This window comes from Suricata suricatta, chromosome 11 (assembly GCF_006229205.1).
Source record: "Suricata suricatta isolate VVHF042 chromosome 11, meerkat_22Aug2017_6uvM2_HiC, whole genome shotgun sequence".
Taxonomy (NCBI): Eukaryota; Metazoa; Chordata; class Mammalia; order Carnivora; family Herpestidae; genus Suricata; species Suricata suricatta.
The window spans coordinates 9,339,116-9,359,925 of record NC_043710.1 but is presented as its reverse complement, the minus strand read 5'-3'; the positions used below and the strand labels follow the sequence as shown (position 1 = coordinate 9,359,925).

Sequence of the window (20,810 nt, the reverse complement as noted above, 5' to 3'; positions counted from 1 at the left end):
CCCCCCCCCCCCCCCCCCCCCCCCCCCCCCCCCCCCCCCCCCCCCCCCCCCCCCCCCCCCCCCCCCCCCCCCCCCCCCCCCCCCCCGCAACCTGCCTTTCCCGGCCCACCCCCAGCTCTGTGTGTAGACCTCTCTCGGCCTCCTTCCATGCCTCACTTTATGAAACCCTGTCTCTCTGCACTGCCGGCCCCAGGGGGACAGGGTAAGAGTGTCCCCACTCCCGTACACACAGACACACACACATACACACACACACAGTAGACATGACGCCAGGACACAGGCTGCAGCTCCAGGACCCCAGAGCAGGCTATACACTATCCTCGGCATTCAGGGCCCAGTCGGCACCTGAAACTGCCCAGGGAATGGGCCTCTCCTGGCCAGGCCGGGGCCAAACGCCTAGGCCTCCCCTCTCCTGGGCCCGCATCGGGGGCTGGGGAGGAGGCAGCTTCTCTCCACTCCAGGCACTGCCTTAAAGAAAACGGGGGACCGTGCCCACCTGGCGGGCCTCTGGAGGGATCTGCCCGTTTGCCTGTCTGGCCGTCACACTCTCCCTCACTTCTTTAGTATCAGCAAGTCAGGAAGGAAAGGGGTGAAGCAGGAAAATGGCTCCCAGAGCCCCTCCCCCAGAGCTGGACCGGTGGAGGATGAGGCTGGTACTTCCTAGAAACGGGGCCCACCTGACTCCTGGGACCCCTCCATGGCCAAGCCCTCAGGGTCCTCCCCTCACCTACGGCGGGGGGCCGGGCCGGGCATTGTGCATAAAGTGGTGAGGGCATGATGGGGACCCGGGCCCTCGGCCCCCTGGGCCTCCTTTGGTCCCACTTAGGCCTTCAGCTGGTGCCACTGGGCCACCGGCTGCCGGGGACGGGCGATCATGTCCTTCCAGTGCTTCACCTCCCCGGGCCCGCTCTTCCAGGACAGGTAGATCTGGGGAGAAAGGGAAGAGCATCAGTAACATCAGTGACATCGTCCCCTGCCCCTACCAGGGGGTGACACTCCATCTCCTCAATGGTACCCTGAGACCACGATCCTGGGGACCAAGGGGCCTCACCCACAGTGACAGCCTACCCTGCGAGGCTCCTCCCACCTCCTCCGGCCAGCTTGACCTATTTTCCTGGTTGCACTTCCCTCTGGGAGTCCGGGCATTCATTCCTAGCCCTTCCCAATTAGACTCCTGACCTGTTTTGCGGTGGGGGGAGGGAGTGGAAGGGGGGGTGGAGGCAGTTTGTTCCCACGCCCTTCCGTGCCCTACCTGTTGGCCACTGTCAACCTCTCCTACCCCCTCACCACTCACTGCGCCCTGAGTCCTCGGCTCGGGGCTTTCTACACATAGATCATCACCTCCTTACCTGTGAGCCAGATGCAGTATGCCCATTTTATAGATGGAGAAACAAAGGGGCGGAGAGTTAAGAGACTCGCCCATGGTCATGAGATTTGTTAAGTGGTGCAGAGGAATTTGAATCTAGGTCTTTCTGGTTCGGCGCTGTCAGCCCAATCCTGCAGGCTGCTGCCTCGTGGGGCTGTGCACGGGGTCCCCCAGCTGACCCTGGCTCTGTGGCCAGTTACAAGCATAAGGCTTACCAATCTACCCAGGCCAAAGTGAGAACCGGTCCTTCACCTTGGCTTAGTCAACAGACGATAGATAGAATGGTTTCAAAAGGAACTATAATCGGCCTCGAAAGAACCCCCAACTCGAAAAGGCCAAGCTTCAAAAGAACTTAGGAGTAGATACGGCTACGTGGCCCTGGGCCCCAGCTGCTCAAGGAGGGGGCTTAGCGGGCCTCAGGCTTGCTCGGAGCACATGCTCCTGCCGGGGTATGGGTGACGGCACCCTGAGAAACGGTCCCATCTGGGACCACCGGTTGGCCAGTCCTGCTCCCTGGGCCTCGTTAGAGGGCAGGTAGGACTCAGGCACCCTCTTGGAGGCCACCTGCGCCCCGTAGCCCCAGGAGCTAAGATCTCCATCCCCACCTGTCTGAGGCCTGCCTCCTCACCCTGGCCCCCTTCTTTGCGGCGGCCCGGGTCATCCGTTCCCATTTACCCCCATTTGCCCCCAGGTCACGCCCCAGATGATCCGTATTCTTTCCTCATGTGCTTCTGCAATGTGCCCTTCACCTGGCCTGCCCTGACCACTGGCTTCCTGCACTGCTCCTGGTCAAAGCTCCGCGCCCAGACGGACAGACAGGCCCTTAGTAGGAATATTTCGAAAGTAACTTTCATTATGATGGCAGCTAACATATGCCTCCTTAAGCACTGTACGAAGGGTTTCGCCCGCGCTATTTAACCCTCAGCACACTGTGAGGTCAGGATGGTCTTCCTCTCACTGTGCGAGGGGGAGATGGGGCTCAGGAAGGTCATGGCTGTTGAGAGGAGGGGAGGACCCAGGAGATCTGATTCCCAAGCCCAACCTCTCAACACTGAAACCACATACGGGGGCACCTGGGTGGCTCAGTTGGTTAAGCGTCTGGGTTCAGCTCAGGTCATGATCTCATGGTTCGTGGGTTCGAGCCCCGCATCAGGCTCTGTGCTGACAGCTCAGAGCCTGGAGCCTGTCTTCCGATTCTGTGTCTCCCTCTCTCTCTGACCCTCCCCTGATCACACTGTCTCTCTCTCTCTCAAAAACAAAACATTAAAAAAATTAAAAAAAATAAAATCATAAATGGACAAAGGGACAGACATTTCACAGAAGGGTTTGTGTCACAGAATTGCATTCTGGAAAGCCTGAAGGCGAGGCATGGATTTTTCTAGTAGATGATGAGGAGAGGTCACTTTCTACAAGGAAGACATCCACATATCCCCGGCAATTCTCACACCACTGAGTCAAGTGCTATAGGACTGGTACTATTAGCTCCATTTCGGAAACAAGGACACTTTGGGTGCCTGGGTGGCTCAGTCTGTTGACTGACTTGGTTTTAGCTCAGGTCATGATCTCACATTTTCATGAATTCAAGCCCCACATTGGGCTCTGCCCTGGTAGCACGGAGTCTGCTTGGGATTCTCTCTCTCCCTCTCTCTCTCTCTGATTCTCCCCCACTCGCACTGTCTCTGTCTCTCTCAAAATAAATCAGTACACTTTTTTCAAAAAAAAGCTTGACTGGAGGTGGGAACTGAAGCCAGGTGTTTGGGGTCTCACTGCCCTTGACATTGCCCTGCACAGCTACCCCCTGAAGATGGGAGCTGGGCGAGTCGCTCGGAGGTCCTTACCGCGCCTGAGGGTCCTGTCCAGAAAACCCCCTTTTGGGGATTCTTGCTCCCACTTCCTCCTTTCCCTGCCCTCCCAGCAGTCTGTCCTGAGCTGATGAGCCCACAGCAGGAAACTTCAGGGAAATCGTGTCCTACCCTCTCCTTTTCGGGTGAAATGGAGGCCCAGAGAGGGGGAAGGGACTGGCCCTTCTCTCTCCTACTGCTCAGCCCTGAGCTCGCCCACTACCCCTGCTCCTTCTAGTGAGGACAGGTGTGCCACCCCTCCTGCCAGGCCCCTACCTTGCCAATAACGTCATTGCGGCTAAGCTTGTCCTTGTCCATGACCGTGATGATGATGGTGGTCTCCCTCAGCTTCTCCGTGGGGATATCAAAGGCAAAAGACTCATTGAAGATGGGGTTCAGGTTCCTCTTCATTGTCACCGTCTTCTTCTTCTCTACCCGCTTGTCCTTGTACATGAGCCACACCTTCACGTAGGGGTCTGGAGGACGGGAAGGAGCAGGGTCAGAAGGGCAGTGCAGGGGGCTCCCCAGGATCCCCCCTCCTTCTCCAAGTATGGAAACTGAGGCAGGAAGGGCTGTAAGCTTTCCCCAGAGGGTGAGGAAAGCTCCAAGCAACAAGGAGAGGGACCTGAGGGACCAGCGGATGGATAAACAGCAAGGGACCTCAGCCATCACCCGGGGCCCCCTTGTGAACACAAAGAAGGAAACCAAGTCCCCACAGAGGCCGAGCCCCACAGCCGTTTCCGAACCCGGGCTGGAGCCTCCCACCACAGTGCCCCCTTCTCCCTGATTCTGGTAAGGACAGAGTCCAAGATGAGGCTTCCCCGCAGGACACTCCAAAGGGGGCCACCTAGGGCTCCAGAGGTAAGGTAAGAGGGTCAGGGGCGAGCGCCACAGCTCAGGCCCTGCTTTCCACATCCAGCACGACCCCCACGTCCCCGGAACTCCCCAGTCCATCCGCCCTCTGTGTGGACAGGCCCCGGCACCTGATGTGCCCCCGATGTCCATGGCTTTGAGATTCCGGGCTTTGATGATGTTCACGATGATGGAGTTGGCAGAGGGGTTGTAGCAGAGAGACAAGAGCAGCTCCCCTCGGCTCCCCTGGGAGGGACAAGGTGGGGGGGTGAGCCCGGGCTGTGCGGAGGAATGTCCCCCAGCCTTGCCTTGGCTCCCCTGGGAGGGAGAACAGGAAGGCTCGGGGACTAGGGGAGAGGGGACAGTTAGAGAAGCCTCTGGCTGGCCACGGTGCTTACCCGCCCCCATCTGTCACCTCGGTCACATCTGGTGTCCCCCCATCCGACAGTTCTGTGCACCACCCCCCCATGGGGACCCCGCTCCCTGAGCAGAGTCCAAGATCTTTGTCGCAGCTCGGACAATTCTCCCCAGTGCCCAACACCAGTGCTGAGACCCAGGGCGGGAAGTCCTCTCCACTGGGTGCCCAGCTGCCCCTCCCCCCCAGCCCCCGACCTACTGGGGTGGGGGGACCAGGACCAGATCTGCCGGCCCTGACCTGCCCGCCCCCAAGCCGGGGACCGACAAGTGGGGCCTTACACTCCCATCGCTGCATGGCTTCAGATCCTTCCAGAAGGTCTGCATCTGGGTCAGGTCCACCTTGTTGAGAGGGATGGACACCTCCCCAATGGGGTCATTGCGGCTAAAGCGGTCGTAGTCCAGGACCTGGAGGTAGAGGACCCTCTGCACCACCTTCTCGTAGGGAAAACCTGGGGGACAGACAGCACAGGTGAAGAGCGGGGCCCGGGCAGGGCGATGCTCCGTGGCGGGGAGGCCCCGGGAGTCTGTGCCTTCCCACTGCCGCCCCACGGAGGCCAGGCAACAGCCCGGTTCAGACCTTCCTGCGACATCAGCAGGACCTGCCCCTGTCACATTTGTCTCTCTTGACGTCTCTCCAAGGTGGGCGGCATCTTGTACATTTCACAGATGAGGAGACTGAGCTCGGATGGCTGAAGTCTCCGAGCTAACAGAGCAGAACAGGGACCATTTCCTCACTCATTTGTCACATGCCTGTCTTGGTGGCCGGGCAGCGGCGCCCCTGGCTCTCGGGGCAGTCCTGCCGTTGCCGATCATCCCGAGACAAGCCTGGGCAGGTGGCCCTGTCTGAGATGGCCACGGCCACCAGAAGCCAAGCCCCAGGAGGACTTTAGGAGGAGGAGGAGGCGGCCAAGACATAGAGACAGGAGTGGACACTGGTGCTAGGACTCCACGCTTCCCCCCGCCTCCTCCCAGCGCCTCGGCCTGTCCTTCGTTGTTCCTCTGCGGATCCTGAGCCTGCCCCCTTCTCCACAGCCACCTCCCTCACCCAAGTGCTGGCACATTTTGCCTAGACAGTCACAAGAGTTTCCAAACCGCCTTCCCTCCTTGCACGCCTTCTCCTACTGCCCATCGTCAACACAGCAGAGCGATCCCTTAAAAATAGAAACCACATCACGATACTCCCTTGCTTACAGCCTTTCAGCGGCTCCCGGGGCACTTAGAGTAAATGCCGCCCGTGCACCTGCCTCGGCTTCAAGTCCCCCTGCCGGCCTGGCCCGCTGACCTTCCTCCGCCCTCCCGCGAGCACTCTCCGCTCAGCCACACCAGCCTCCTTCCCAGCTTCCCGGCGCCCGGTTTTTCCCGCCTGGTGGCGCCTCCGTGCCCCACCCTGGCCTTCCCTCTTCCTAAACAGGTCCCAGCTTTCCTTCCTGACATCCCAGACGGGGTCAGATCCCCTGCACTACATTCTAGCAATTCCTTTTCATGTCACGCACCACGGGCGGTAACAGAGAGTTTCCTTGAGTCTGACTCCCACCAGGCAAACGTTTCCGGGAAGGCGACTCTGCCCTCCACCGCTGGATCCCAGCATCTAACACCGTTTCTGGCACGTAGTAGGCACTCGGTATGTATTTGTTTAAGTGAATCAATAATTGGAAGAATGAATTAATGCCAGCGAAATGGAGCAGCCGGATGTGCCGGGGTGCAGTGGGAGAGAAGACCAGAGGGAGAGCCGGGGGAGGGAGCCTGAGTGGGATGGAAGGGATGGTAGGAGGCCTTGAGGAAGGGCTGAAGCTGGAGTCATTGGACCTGGGGAGACTTGATGAGAGGAGGGGTGGGGGTGCAGGTCAGCCTGGAGGCCTGAGGTGGTGAGGGCCCGAACTAGGGTGTGAGCAGGAAGGAGGGAGGACACGTAACACCTCAGCCGGACTGGAGGAGAAGATGAAGGGAAAGGAAGAGTTCTGGAAGATTCTGGCACTTCCAGCCGGACGCTAGAAGCAGAACTGCCCCTGAGAGGAGCAGGCATGCTGGAAGAGGAAATCCTATGTTCCCCAAACCCCCAGACTCTGAATTTCTTCAGGGCTTCCTCCTCAGACCGAAGGGGGCTTTGTCTTGCTCATCTGGGAGCCTCCCAGGGACCTGCCCAAGTGACCTTTGGCATCTTTCCAGGTGAAACGCATGAGGACAGGTATTCTGGAAATGTTGGAGGCCCCAGGAGGTCCCCACACCTGAGTCAGCCCTCTTCAACTGTTTGGCAAACTCCTATTCATCCATCAGAACCCATCCTGAGTGGCCCCCCAGTCTTCCAGCACTACCAAGGGGAGCTTATAGTGGGTTCCTACAGCATCTGTCATGCAGCCTACAGCTTCATCATCTACACGTCTGTGTCCTCCATTAGATCAGGAACGCCTTGAGGGCCAAACGGTGCCTTGCCCTTTCCTGCACCTGGTGCCGAGGAGAGTGCCCAGCCCATCGCTGATGCTAGATAAATGTTTGCAGAAGAGACAAATGGATTGAAGATCTGCTCCTAAACCTCGCCCCGTCAGCTGGCTACATGCACCTCCAGAGAGCTGAGCCTCTCCCTGGCCCCCGTACCGAGCTGGGGAGGAGAAGGATCCAGAAACACACAAGCACCCACTAGCTCACCCTCAACTCTTTGTTTGAGGTGAGCTGACCGTCACCTTGCGGAACGGGTCGGGTGTCCGATGGCTTTGACACTAGGTGGGGAAGATTCCTCGGGGTGCACACTGCAGATTCTGGAATGCCAAGGCACCTGACAGCTGGAGTTGCAGGGACTTATTATCACTGGTTGAACCGTATCAGGAAAGGGTAATGGCTTATCTAAGTGGAGTCCAGGCAAAGGCCTGGGACAGATATCACTCCCTGATCACGCACCCAGCTTCCTGGTTACCTTGGATCCTCAGAAATAAGAGATAAAGATGGCCTTCAGAGAGATTCTACAGGAGAGAGCAAGGACATTTGTCCCTGTGGTCTCCAGGAGCCAGGGGGCATGGTTCAGAGCTGTTGTTCCCAAGTTTCTGGGTGTGGTTGGGGGGGGAAGTACGGGGGAGGGGCTCAGAGAAGAGGACCCGACAGAGCGTATTTAACCAACTGGGGTAAAGGGTTTTCTGGATGCTGTACGTGCCTTCACGATTTACTGATTTGTTTCAGATCCTCACTAGGCTTCTCTCTGTCTTAGAGATGAAGAAACCAAGGCACAGGGAAGTTCAGGAACTTGTTCCGGTCACACAACTAGGAAGTGGCCCAGCCGGGTTTCGAACAGACGGTCTGGGGTCACAGTCTATGCCCTTGACTACTAACTTATGACTGAGCCCAGTGCACCACCTCTGGGTCCTATGGCCGCCTCCCTTCCTGCCTGCCATCTTCGAGGTGAGCCCTGTGTCTGAGCTGAAAGCCCAGGTGGAGTCTAGTTCTAGTTCGGTTCCCGGACCCCTCTGGCTGTGGTGTGGCTCCTGCAGGCCCTGTAACCTGATCCCAGTCAGACACAATAGGACTCAAGTTCACTGGGCTCAAACACGTGGCTGCGTGGGCGGGTGCAAGCAGGTGCATGAGAGAGTGTGGGTGCGCCCATCTGTGCACCCACAGCTGCCTGGGGCCGCGGTGTGGGGGGGGGAGAGGGGACTCTGAGTGGGGGCGGGGGGCAGCGCCAGCCTCACCTTCGAAGAGGAAGGTCTCGTTCCAGTGGGGGTTCAGGTTCTTCCGCTTCACCTTGGTCTCCAGCTTGTGCTTCTTGTCCGGCAGCAGGTAGATCTTGACAAAGGGGTCGCTGGTGCCGCTGAAGTCCTTGGCCGGCAGCTCCTGGGCCTTCATGATCTTCACCGTGAGCGTGGACTCCTGGAAGTTGTAGCCGACGCTGAACTGGATCCGGCCCAGGTTCTCCCGGCTGCAGCCCTCGTGGGCCTCGTCTTCCTCGGAGCCTGGGGACAGCTGGGTGCGGGGGAGAGGTCACAGGGTTGGGGAGGATTCTGCTTCCCCCGGGCCCCCACCACAGCCCATCTCGGAAGGAAGTCTCTCCGTGCCTGAAGTCAAGTCCTGCTGCTGACAGCTGGCTTCCCCCTCTGGGCACAACATGGGGCCGGTGGGGGCCCACCTCCTATTCACATCTGGGACAGGACACTCGGTCACGCAGGAGCGAGGGGCCAATCCCCTGGGACCCCTGGGCAGGTGCACCCTCCTCCCTGGCCTCCCTTGGGAGCCCTGGGCCCCCGAGCGTCCCCTTCCTGCCTTCCACCCTTCCACAGCTCTGCCGGGCCCACAGAGCAGATCAGGGAGATTGCTCCCAGCTCAAAAGTGTTACTGTGGTATTTCTTTAAAAGTGATTCTCTAGTGTTCTGAAAATGATGATTTACAAAATGAGAGAGATGAGTTTTCAGGAGCAACCTCGAATCTGCGTAAGGCATATATTCATGTAGAGATGCTAAAAAAAAATTCTGGTTCCCAGGCCCGGGTCCCCAGAGAGCCTGGTTTGGTGGGGCTGGAGAGGGCCGGACAGCAGGATCATTTTAAAAGCGTGCTGGCGGCCTGAAGCGCACACCAGGGCTGAGGGCCACTAGAAGGAAGGGCTCCACCTGCATTCGGTCCCCCTCTCCCAGGGGCGGGCCCAGCGAGGGACAGGCACGTCCAGGGTGGCGTGGGTGTACCTTGCCACGCTGATGTTGAACACCTGGGAGGTTACGTGGGGGAGGGTCTCCTGGCCAAGGCTTCTCAGCTGTGGCCGCTCGCTGGGGATATGGGGGCGGCTTCCAAGCTCCCTGGGTCCCGCCCCAGACCCAGGGGTCCAAGTGGCCCCGGCATCCCTCTCCCTGAAGGTCCTCAGGGGACTGGAGGAGAGCCAGAGTTAGCACTCATGGTACCATATTTTAGGACAAAACTGGTGACCATTGTGTCTCTCCCCACTTCCCCTGCAGGAGCCTTCCTTGTGCCCTGCCCTTCCTCCAGGCTCCGAAATACCCAAGAGCACAGATAATAAGAATATATATAGTGTGTACCTACCATGGCAGAAGGCTCTTACATCACCTTCTTACTGAATCCTGACAACAGCCGGGTGGGACACTTATCACCACTCTCCAGCTGAGGAGACCGGCTCAGAGAGGTTAAGTCACACGGCCAAGATTGCACAGCAGTATGGGGCCTCTCTGATTTCAAAGCCCACTCTTTCCACCAAAGCAGGCTCGAATCCCAGGGCAGTTTTGAGATATACCCCGCGCCCCCTTCCCGCCCCCACTCAAGCCAGGGAGGCCTCGCCTGCCCCAGGTGAGATCTGCGCCACACTCAGAAAGGTAACCGCCACGCAGGCCTCGCCCTGTACTCTGCACGCAGCACTCATCTACTCCCTACGACATCCGAACGAGGCAGGCACCACATGTTACCAGTTCGGTTGGGAGCACAGAGAGGTGATGGGCTTGCCTCAAGTCACCCCTGAGTAAACAGCGAGTTGAAACTCAAAGCCAGGTCGGCACCCAGCCATCGCGCCCGTGGCTCCCCTGACTCTGACACGCAGATCCAGCATCCGGGGCTTTCTTGGCCACACCCTGGTCCTGTCTGGAGCTGGAAGGCGGCCTGAGCGGCCTCCCCCTGCTCCTCCTCCCCGAGGAAGAGGGTTCCTCTAGCCCCTCCCCATTAGCTGGATCCAGGCACCCCCGCAGGCCCGCTGAGAGCGTGGTTCTCCTCCCTAGGTCCAGCTTGGCCCCGCGCTCCCTCCCTGTGCGGGTACCTGCCTCGCTCCACATAAACCTTAGATTCTGCATCAGCAGGATGGGACAATGACATCCATCCCACGGGGCTCCTGGGAGGGTTAAATGGGTTCACGTCCTGCTCTGCGGTCTGGCCCTTGCCGCTGCCCGCTGTGGGACCGAGAGCCTGGGGCACGCGTGAGTAGGCAGGGCCAGCAGAGACCCCCTTGCCTCTCCCGTTCCTTCTGCAGTTTGGGTAGTCCCTGGCGATCGGAGCCCAAGCGGCCCCAGCCCAACCGAGGTCCTTCCAGTCACTTGGCACTTGGTTCCCAAATAGGGCGGTCTGGGGGGGGCGGGAGGGAGGAGGTCCAGGCTGGGCTTGGCTCCTGCTCCCGGCTTTCCCAAACCACAGTCCTAAGCCCGAATTCACCAGCTGGGGCAGCTTGAGGAGCTGTGTCCATGGCAACCAGACTGGCCACCCCTACCATGGCCCCAAGGGAGGCGCTGCCTGAGCCCTGCTCTGGTAGAAAGGAGCATCAATGCCAGAGCCAGGGTGATTCAGAGAAGGGTGTGGCCTGGCATTCCCTCTGACCCCTTTCCCTCAGTCCCGTCCTTGGGCCAGCTGTGGGGGGCCTGACACCACATTCCAAGTTTCTGACAGCCAGGGGCCTGCTTATCTTCATCATGAATGACCGTGACCCAGCTTTGGCCTAGGGTTGAGCAATTAGACCTTGGCTGAGCCCCGAGCCTGTGAAAGGGCCCTGGGGCCTGCACGGCCTGAGGCTGTCAGCTCCTCCCTGGGGGCTGCAAGTGGCAGGCAAGCTGGCTGGGAATGGGCCGTCCCTTCCGGGATCCGGACTACCAGGAAGCTATAACCCATTAGGAGACTGCGCAGGGAGGCAGGATGGGCCGTGGCAGGGCCCATCTATGAGGGTGGGGAAGATGCACAAGAGGGCAGAGGAGGGCCAGGCGTGCAGGCGCCAAGGTGGGGAGGCCCAAGAAAGACCAGCTCTGGAACAGGGAAAATCCGATGCCCTAATCTAGATCCAAGAGAAATGCAGACTCCAGGGTCCACCTCAGGTCTGCTGACTGGGAATCTGTATTTGTTTTTTAAGTTTTGTTTATCGAAATTAAGTCTACACCCAGCACAGGGCTCGAACTCAGGACCCAGAGATCAAGAGTCATAGGCTCTTCCGCCTGAGTGGGGAGGGGGGGGCGTGCGGGGAGTGGATGGGAATCTGCAGAATCTGCATTTTAGCAAGATCTCCCAGTGATTCACATGCATATTAGGCTGTGAGAAGCTGAGAAGCCCTGGGCTGGAAAGGGGCGCTGGGGGTGATGGTTAGAGCCACTGGAGACTCTGGGGAAAAAGGGGGGGGCGCTCAGGCGGCATGGTGGCCACAGCACCAGGCCACCGGCAGGGACCTCTGAACTGGATGGTGTGAGAGCTGGCACGGGCTTGAGAGCCCACACACCTGCGTCCCTCTCTCTACAGGGACGGGGTTGGGAGCCCAGGTCTGGGGAACGCAAATCACTTGTCCCAGGTCACGTCCAGTAGGAACACAGCGGGCACCAGACTCCCAACTGGATGTCCTAAGCCTCCCTGGGGTTTCGGAGATGCCAAACCTTTGGCTGCTGCCTGCTGCCCCATTGCAGTGTCCCTGCCCTGTGGTAGCCCTCCTGGGGCTCTTTGGGGAGCACAAGTGGGGCAAATGGCTGTGCCTCGCTGCTTCCGCCACCAGGGGGCGCAACGGAGACCCTCAACGTCCTCCTCTGTGAAAAGGCCCCGGAACCACAGGGCTGGAATCCGCATGAAGTGGGGTGTGCACAGAAGACCCTCAGGAATCAGGACCACGGGGTCCCCAACTCTCTTGTTATCTTGGAGCCTCAGCTGGCCCCCAGCGATGGGGGCGGGGGGGAGGAGGGTCCCGAGAATGGAGAAATGAGACCCGCTCCGTCCACCTCACCCTGCCATTCAGTGGGGTGCCTCTCCAAAAGAGGGGACACAGTCTGCCCCAAGCCCTTCCTCCGACGATCATAAAAACATCTCAAATGAGTAGGTTTCTTAGGCCCCCACTCAACCCAGAAAGAGACTGGATAAAGATGGACATTCTTATTCTCACTTGACCAACAAGTAAACTGAGGCACAGAGAGCCTGTTTCAATGAGTGAGCTGAGAAAAGAACCCAAACCTCGCTCACTCAGTCACCAGGCTGGTTTCCCTTCCCGGGTGGACAACTCCCGTGCTGTCACCAACCGCCACACACGTCCCTTCCCCTGCCTCCCCCACCCCCCCGTCCAGCTCCTGCCTGGGGACCCAGGCCTCCTGCCCTTCTCACCATGAGCATCTCACTGGTGAGGGAGTTGACGAGGTCCGAGACGGAGGAGCGTGGCTCGGTCCGGCGGTCAGACTCATCGTGGGGTGTCTGGCCGGGCACAGGGGCTGTATTCACTGCCTTCCCTCCTGCAGGCAACCTAGGGGTGGGGGGGATGCGAATGAGCTCGGGTCAGGAGGTGGGCTGGGCTGGGCACCTTGGCCTTGGGTGGCGGCAGGACCTTCTCTGCGCCCCAGGCAGCTGCCACGTCCTGTGGGTGGGCAGGAGTTATGCTCTTGTCCCTGGGGAGGCCTGGTTTTCCCTACACCAGCACTCAGGGCCCATCTCCCTCACCTCAGCACGATCCAGCGTGACTGCCCCTATGGGTGCTGTTTTGGTGGGTATTCCCACTCCTCCTGTTCCCCAGAAAATTCCCCGCCATCCAGTCATGGCTTACATGGAGCGTGGCCCCCTCCCCAGAGGCCCCTGTCATCCTGCTTGTTCTGACCCGGCAGGAGGCTCCCACTGTGGCCCATCCAGGTCACCCCTCTGCAGCATTACCCTCTGCCAACACGCCCCGAGGGCTAGCCTCCAGAGGCCCCACCTGTGTTTGTTCAGGCTGAGAACACAGGTGCCCTTCAGACTGACCAGGTGAGTCAGGACCGCTGTCCACACAGCTCTGGCCAGCAGACCTTTCTACGAGGACAGCCATGTTCTCTATTTGCACTGTCCATATGTGGCTACTGGGCATTGGAAGTGGCCAACACGACTGAGAACAGAATGTTTAGTCTTGTTCGACTCAAACTAATTTAGATTTAAACAGCCACCTGGTGGATAGGGGGAGTCTACGCCCCCTTGCCCCCAAGTCCCCACTCTTCCCTCGCTCGGAGGGCTGTGCGTGGGAGAAGGCTCTCACCCAGGGTCAGAGAGGGACGGGGCACCACCAGAAGCCCCGGAGCCGACCATTCCACAGGCGGCCCTGTGTGCAACCCCGATGCTGCGCTGATCCCCGGAAGCTGGGCTCTCTGGCCCGACAGCTGGGTAGTGAGCCCAGGCCCCATGCAGCTGGGGCTCAAGAAGGGGGCATGAAAAGCCTGCCCAGGGACCAGGCTGGAACATCTCATGAGGAGGAGAGGTGGGTCAGGCAGCGAGGGAGAGACGGGAAGACTGGCAGCATGGGGCTCAGGACAGGCTACAGTAGAAGAGCGTGGAGAGTTTCAGAGCCATAGGCTCGGAGACACACACAGGCTAGACACACACCCTTGATACGGACCAGCTGTCAGCACACAGCTGGTCAGGACGGGCAGACAGACATGCACGGAATATGCAGGCCCTGGAGGGAAGACACCAGGACCTAACAGCAAGGTGTGCACACACACACACACACACACACACACACACACACATACACAAAGGGGCGCACACAAGCCCAACAGACACCCAGGGGACCACGGAGAGACTGGCACAGCGACAAGGCAGGCCAACCAGAGCCGTGAGATGACGCACACAGCAATGTGCACAGTTAGATCCCGAGAAGAAACATTCAGGGAGACCGAGGCATGCCAAGGTGTGCATGTGAATTGGGACAGACTGAAACAGAAAAAGCAGGGAGCCGTGTTGGGGACAGACACCCTGAGAATCAGACGCACACGCACGAGCTGGGAGAACCCGGCCTTGCCTCGACAGCAGGAAACAGCCCCCCCAACCCCCACCCGGACGCACCGGGGTCCCTCCCAGAGGTGCGGCCACAGCCACGCACGTGCGCGCGCGCACTCAGGGACACACACTCGTGGACACGTGCATACGCAGACAGGCGCGGGGAGGAAGAGGACACTGAAATAGCTGGAGAGGTAAAGTCAGGTTAAAAATAGAGTGGGACAGGAGGAGAGCGCCAGATTGACTGCTGAAGGTATGAGGAAGTCGGAGTTATTCTGGCCACACCACAGCGCCAGCACAGCTGCAAAGCAGCCTGGGTAGATGGTCAACGCCACAGAAGCTCTCGGAGGTCACAGGACAGAGAGAGACAGCACACAGAGAGGCAGAGGGGCCCGTCACCGGCCCAGGGACATCCCTGTGAGGAGCAGATGGGAGGAAGGAGAGGGAGACAGAGAGAGAGGCTGAGAAAGGTTAGTCGGAGACGAGTGAAGAAGGCTGCAGGGTGGACAAGGGGGCGAGCGAGGCGGCCGAGAGGAGAGGCAGAGAGGAGGCGGGGGACACACACTGGGACAGAGGCAACATGGTGGCTTGGGGGCGAGGAGAGCAATGGGGGTGGCTCGGTCCCCGCCCTGCCCCGCGCCCCACTCGGGTGGGGGTGGGGCCACGGTGGAAACCATTTGGATCCCGAGGAGCAATGGAAGGGATGGCAGAGAGCATGACGTGGGAATGGATGCAGGAAGGATGGGTGAAGGCAGCAGGGGGCATGGGAGCCTGGGGTGGTCCTGGCTTCCTTCCTTCCCTCCCTCAGGGGTCCAAGAGCATTCTGTTCTTGAAGCCCATGGTGCTGAGGCCCAGGGACTAGGAGATGCTGGATGGGCAGGGGGTGGCTTCCAGGCCACCAAGGATGCTGGGAGGGAGGTAGTGACCAACCTTCCCATCTCCGTGTTGCTTGCCAGATGCACTCCTACCTCGCTTGGGACTTGAAATGGCTGCTCCTGCTCCCGGCCCCCCCTCCCTGCCTCCCAGGAACCCACTGCTGACAGACCCACCCTTCACCCCAGACATCCAGCAAGGGGTCAGCTGGGTGGGGAAGGGAGGGGTTGGGGCAGAGAGGCAGACTCTAGGTCTGGGGTCTGGGGGCAGAAGCTGAAGAGGCAGAGACAGCTGACCTGAACCTCCCGTTCCAAGGTCCAAAGAGCCAGGAATCCAGACGAGTGGAGCCCTAAGGTGCTGGGTGCCCCAGGGTGGTGCCAAGGCCAATGCCAAGCTTGGGGATGGGGAGAGGGGCAGGAAGGAAGCGCTCAGTTCTGGAGACCCTTGCAGGGCGTGGCCCGATCACCCAGGAGACACCCCAGAGGCTGTGTGATGGAAGGGGTGGGCATGACCAGGTGGTAATGGCACGTGTCCACCTGGAGAGTCAGGCAGGGTGGGGGCGAGGGCCCAGGGCCTCCACCTCCACCTCCACCTCTCCCAGGAAGGCAGGGACGGCTGATGCAAGGATCAGAAGGGATGGGCGTGTTAGAATACGGAGGGAGACCTACATGGCAGAGAGGTAAAAATAGGCTGTGGGTGGAAATGGAGCCGGCTAATGAACACATGGGTGATGTGAAATCTCGTTTCCAGCCTGCGTCTGCTCCCTCACGCTTCACACCTTTCCCCAGCAAGGAGCTCGGGGGTGCGGCAGGCGTCCAGAGGCCTCTCATCTGTGACCCCTGGCCCTCTCCGATTTGCACTCTGGCCTGCCCGTGGCCCAGCCCGGGACTTCTGAGGCGCCAGGTGGCTTGGAGGTGGCAGGCTCTGTTCCTCCCGCTCCCCAGGACATGGGCTTGAGGGTTGACACCATCTGTGTGCCACTGAGAGAAAGAACCGGTCCCGCTCTCCCCTCCCACTCTCTGGGGGTTTCTGGCTGTGTCCACCATAGACATGCAACAGGGAAAAACAATGAGAGGGCTGGTCTCCAGAAGCCACTGGAGGAACAGGCCATCAGCTGTCTAACTCTTGGCCTACCTTCCGTAACCCACAGCCCCTGGTGGCAGCCTGAGACAGGCCCTTCCTGCCCTAAGGGCCTCAAGGAATGTCAGGATCCCTGCCCAGTTCACAGGATCAGGCGGGTGCCCCCCGCCCCCCAGTCTGGAGGCCTGCTTCCTCATTAGAAGCTTAGCATGTCCAAGCTGGAAGGCGTCACCGTACCCACTCCGTTATTTAACAGACGAGGAGGCACAGGCTCAGCAACTCACTCAAATTTGCAGAGCAAGGCTCTGGCACCACCAGGGCCAGAAGGCTGGCATCCTGGCTGTCAGCCCACACCCTCCCCTGCAGGCCTTTGGTCTGGCAAGAAGCAGACCTGACCAAGGTGACGAGCCCTCCCTTCATGACCACAGGTGGGTGACTGGCCCAACCCAAGGCCAGGTGACAGGGGAAGGATCACCCAGCCTTTGTGACCCTGGCTGAGCCCCGGGAACTCTGGATCTTTCTCCCCATCCCCTTCCCCACGCGGGCTCCATGCCCTCCCTGAGACCGGGGGTACCACGAGGCGCGCCCCTGAGCTCCTGGCCAAGACTGTGGGCGGTGAGAGGCCCAGCCCTCTGCTCGGCTTGCGCCGGGGCCGGATGGGGAATTCTGAGGACCAGCAGCAGGGCGCCTGGTCACAGGGAGCCTGACCGGCACCTGCTGGCCTCTCTCGGCCCCTCGGCCCATTTCCTCCTCCTGCTACCTCAGGTTCAAGGCTGCCTTTCCAGTCCTTTCTGGTTACCAGGCCTCTCCCATGCCCCAGCCCCTCCCCTCCAGGGGCCCCTCTTCAGTCAGCCAAGCAGCTCGGCCACACCTCTGCAGCGGGGGTAGCAGGGGGGTGGGGTGCTACCAACACCCCAGGGGGTCTCCAGGCAAGAGGGGGGTTGAGGTGGCGGGGATGAGGGAGAACAGGCCAGTGCCCCTTCCCTACATCCCCCCCCCGCCCACCAACCACCAGAGAAACGGGGATTTCGGGGTTGGGGGTAGGGCAGAGATGAAAGATGAGGGGCAGCAGAGGGGGAGCCAAGCAGGGAGATGGGGCAGAAAGGCTGGCTTGCTCCGGGTGAGGGCAAGCATGCCCGGGGAGCAGGCTTGATCCAGAATGGTCCCAGGACGGCCACACTGGCCTCGGACCCAAGGGACACCCCGGGGGGTGGCGTGTGTGAGGGCGCCAGTCAGGGAGGGGGCAGTCCTCCCGCTCCGGGGTCGCTGAGGGTACCACCGCCTCGTCCAGCAGCCGGGCCAGGGCAGGGGGAGGCAGATGGCCTCTCCGTGCCTCCATCTCTGCCGCCGCCGCCGCAGGCCCTCGCCTGTGCTCATACCTCTTGTCCCCCTGAGCGTTCTGGTTCTGCTGGGTTCCTGGGTTTTGCAGGTCAGGGATATTGGCAAAGTCATCCTGTTCGGAAAGCCCTAAGACCAAGGATAGCACCACCATCCTGCCTTCCCTGCCCGAGGTGGGCAGCCCAGCGGCCGGTGGCGGGGAGGAAACGAGGAGGCCCCGTAGGCGGGCGGGGAGGGGGAAAGAGAGAGACAGAGACAGAGACAGAGACAAAGAGAGAGAAGAAAAAAGCGTAAGAAACTGGCCCTGCGGGAGAGAAACCACACTTTAGCACTGTCAACAGTTGTGGAGCAGAGTGGGGTGGAGTCAGGGAGGGAGGGGGGAGGGGAGGTGTCCGCAGGGGCCCCCCACCTGACCCAGCCTGCCTGGGGGGTGCGTAGCAAGGTTCTCTGGAGAAAATTGGGGCAGGGGCTGGGGGAGGAGAGCACGGGCCTTGGGACACGCAGATGTCCTAGGTGAATTCATTGCCAGTTGAACAAAGGTCAGAGGCTACTTGCTCTGACCCTCTGGGCCCCTGGGAGAAGGGGGAGGGGCTCCTTGTCCATCTTGCTTTGAGACTCTGCAGGCAGGTTTCGGCTCCCCAGTGGGAGGTTCTTAGAAAGCTTGGAAATCCAATGGGCACTGTGCCCTGTACTTCTGGGAGCCCCTTATAAAGACATCTGTGGGTCACTGTCAGCCAGATGTCCTTGATACTGGGAACGGTCCCTGGACACACGGCCCATCGGAGGAAAATGGAGGTCCCTTCTGGCACACGGTGTGCTGGCCGTCGCAGGCTTTCTCTTGATTACCCCCCTTCCTGGAGATCCGGGGAATAACCACCAAGTCTTTTGGGTCCAGTTCTGGGGCGTTTTCCCTGGAGAAGCAGTCCAGAAGTCACCAAGAAACAAAGGCAGGGAGAGAGAGCGAGAGAGCATGCAGGAACCTGGCAAAGTCTGGAGGAGTCCTGCAGACGCGTGTGCAAGGAGGAAGGTCTGGAAGAGGCTGTGGCCGCCCTACTTGCAGAGAGGCTCTGGCCAGGCCGCCAAGGAGCTGCCACATGGGCAGCAGCGTGGGGTGAGAGGTCAAGGCGTGACATTTCTCGTGCAGGGCCCTCTCAGAGAACCCCTGGGTAACTGTGGGGTCACCCTGCATCTCCCAGGGGCCAAAAAATGATCTGTTGCCCCTCAAAGCCATTGGAGTTCATGGGCATTTTCTGGAGTTCATGCAGCGCTGGGCCTCTCATCCAAAGAAAGGGGGGATGGCGAATGCGGCAGGCAGGAAAGCATGTGTCTCAGGAAGGGCCGAGGGAGGGCTGGTAGCCTGATGGAATGTTCTGGAGGGTGGGGGGGAATCCTGGGTCAGAAAGTCTGCCACTTCAACCACAGTCCGAGAGGGCAAGGTTTAGATGAGAAGAGCCGGCTGTGGTCATTTCCTAGAGAGGTGGTTAGATAGGGACCTAACTAGAGCAGGTGAGAAGTGGCACTTGGGGCTGGGGTGGGGGGACACCGGGGGGAAGATGGGAGGCGGCAGTGAGGGAAGCTTAGTGCTTGCCCTGCCTCCTAGGTCAGCCATCTTTGTCCTGGACACGTCACTCCAGGCTGAGCCTCCCACCTGCATCCAACTTTTGGGAAACATCTCCCCTTCCCTCAGGACAAATCCTCCTTTTCTTTGTTCTCTGCCCACCGGTACAGTTTCAGAGTTGGTAAAATTCCATTTGGCTGCCGGGGAGCTGGCTGAGCTGGGGGAAGGAGAACCCAGTGAAAACAACATGTTTTTCCCTGGTTAATGCATTTTTCAGATACTCCCTTTCGCTCTTCTTAAAAACAAAACGGTGCCTCTGCATAAATTCCCAATTTGTCATTCTCTCCAGCAACACAGGCTGCAAGGGTGAGAATGAGGGGCCAGAGGAGGGTCTGGGGAGAAACAGGTGGTATTGGGGAGGGGGAGGTTCACACCTATTATGCAGGAGGAAAGGCAGCCTCCCGGGGAGAGGGGGTGGCGCCCTGGGAGGCCTGGCTAGCCCTCCCGCTCTGGCTCTCTACCGGGACCGGCATTTGGGGCAGGAGAAGGGCCTCAGAAGCACAGGGGTCAGAGGTGGGCAAAGTACAGCTGGTGGCCTGTCTTCCGACAGCCCACAAGCTAAGAATGGCTTGTGCGTGTTTAAAGTGTTGCTTTAAAAAATGTGATTGAGACCACGTGTCCCACAAAGCCTAAAATATTTATAATCTGGCCCTTTACAGAAAAAAAATTCGCCGACCCCCTGCTGTGAGGAATGACTCGAGCTGGGCAGGGGTGGGGAGGTGGGGGGGCTGTGTGATCTCTAGAGGAGGCAGCTGAGGGGCCCATAAAGCCAGAGGTGGGCAGAGGAGCGTGGACAAAGGTTGCTGGTGCCTGAGCTCTGGCTCATCAAATCCCAGTTGACCCCCCGGAGGGTGCAGAGGGCTGAGGAGGTTGGGACACACAGGCTTTCCTGCAGCCAGGTCCTTTCTTCCCAAAGCCTGGGGACAGCCCTGCCCCGGTGTGATGGCTGCCAGGACAGGAGGCAGGGTGATGGCTGTGCGAGGGGCAGCCTGAGCTCAGGAGGAGCCAAAGAGGGGTGGGGCCCACAGGCTCCCAGTTCTGTTCAGGCCTCAGCAGAACCAATTCCTTTCACTCTCCTAATTCATGCCAGTGCCAAAGAACCCGCCACCTGGAAGCCAGAGGGCTCTGCTGGGTGTCTTGTCGCATGCAGGTGTAGGCTGGGACCCCAAGGGTCCTTGGGTGGGGGGAAAAGCCCCTGCAGATGTGCTGCCTGGAATGGCCAAGCAGAGTCACAGGCAGCGTGTGCTGCCAGGCTGGGGACTGGAGGCCACTTGCTCGGGTGTGGGAAGCAGGGCCTCTTCTGTCGGGGGGCCTCTGCCAGGGCCTGCACTCCTGTCTGCCCTGGAGGACTGGAGCCTCAGCTGGAGAGGCAGGAGGCTTGGAGGGATCTGCTTGCCTTCAGGATCCCCACATCTTGCCAGTGAGCTGGGCCTTGACCTTGGCTTTCCCTTTCCTCCTCCCTTTCTCCTCTCCCAGGCTTAGTGCTGGTCTCTTGCTCCAGGAAAAGTGCTCCCAGGAAGACCTGGGTGATGGGAATAATCCCCAGAGCCTGGAAGGAAGGTCATGTTAGGCTGGAGGAGGCGACTGAGACCAGGGACAAAAGCCCTGAGAGTGACTACAGATGCTCAGAGTGATGGTAGAGAGAGGGGGCCCTATCTGTGAGCAGGGGGGGGGGGATTGGGGGCAGCAGGTGGCTGGCGGGGGGGGGGGGGGGGGGGGGGGGGGGGGGGGGGGGGGGGGGGGGGGGGGGGGGGGGGGGGGGGGG

General features: G+C 60.0%; 1 protein-coding gene across 1 annotated transcript in view; it reads right to left on the bottom strand.

Moving 5' to 3' along the window:
* Nucleotides 1-92: 92 nt before the first annotated feature.
* SYT7 (synaptotagmin 7) overlaps nucleotides 93-20,810 on the bottom strand; it is a 35,477-nt gene continuing 14,759 nt past the window's right edge. Inside the window, exons 6-11 of the mRNA XM_029915449.1 lie at nucleotides 12,505-12,640; nucleotides 8,151-8,421; nucleotides 4,756-4,925; nucleotides 4,191-4,305; nucleotides 3,484-3,683; nucleotides 93-927 (exon numbers count right to left, since the gene is read on the bottom strand). Of these exons, the coding sequence (XP_029771309.1) occupies nucleotides 823-927; nucleotides 3,484-3,683; nucleotides 4,191-4,305; nucleotides 4,756-4,925; nucleotides 8,151-8,421; nucleotides 12,505-12,640 (997 nt within the window). The 3' untranslated portion in view covers nucleotides 93-822. The remainder of the gene's footprint in view (nucleotides 928-3,483; nucleotides 3,684-4,190; nucleotides 4,306-4,755; nucleotides 4,926-8,150; nucleotides 8,422-12,504; nucleotides 12,641-20,810) is intronic.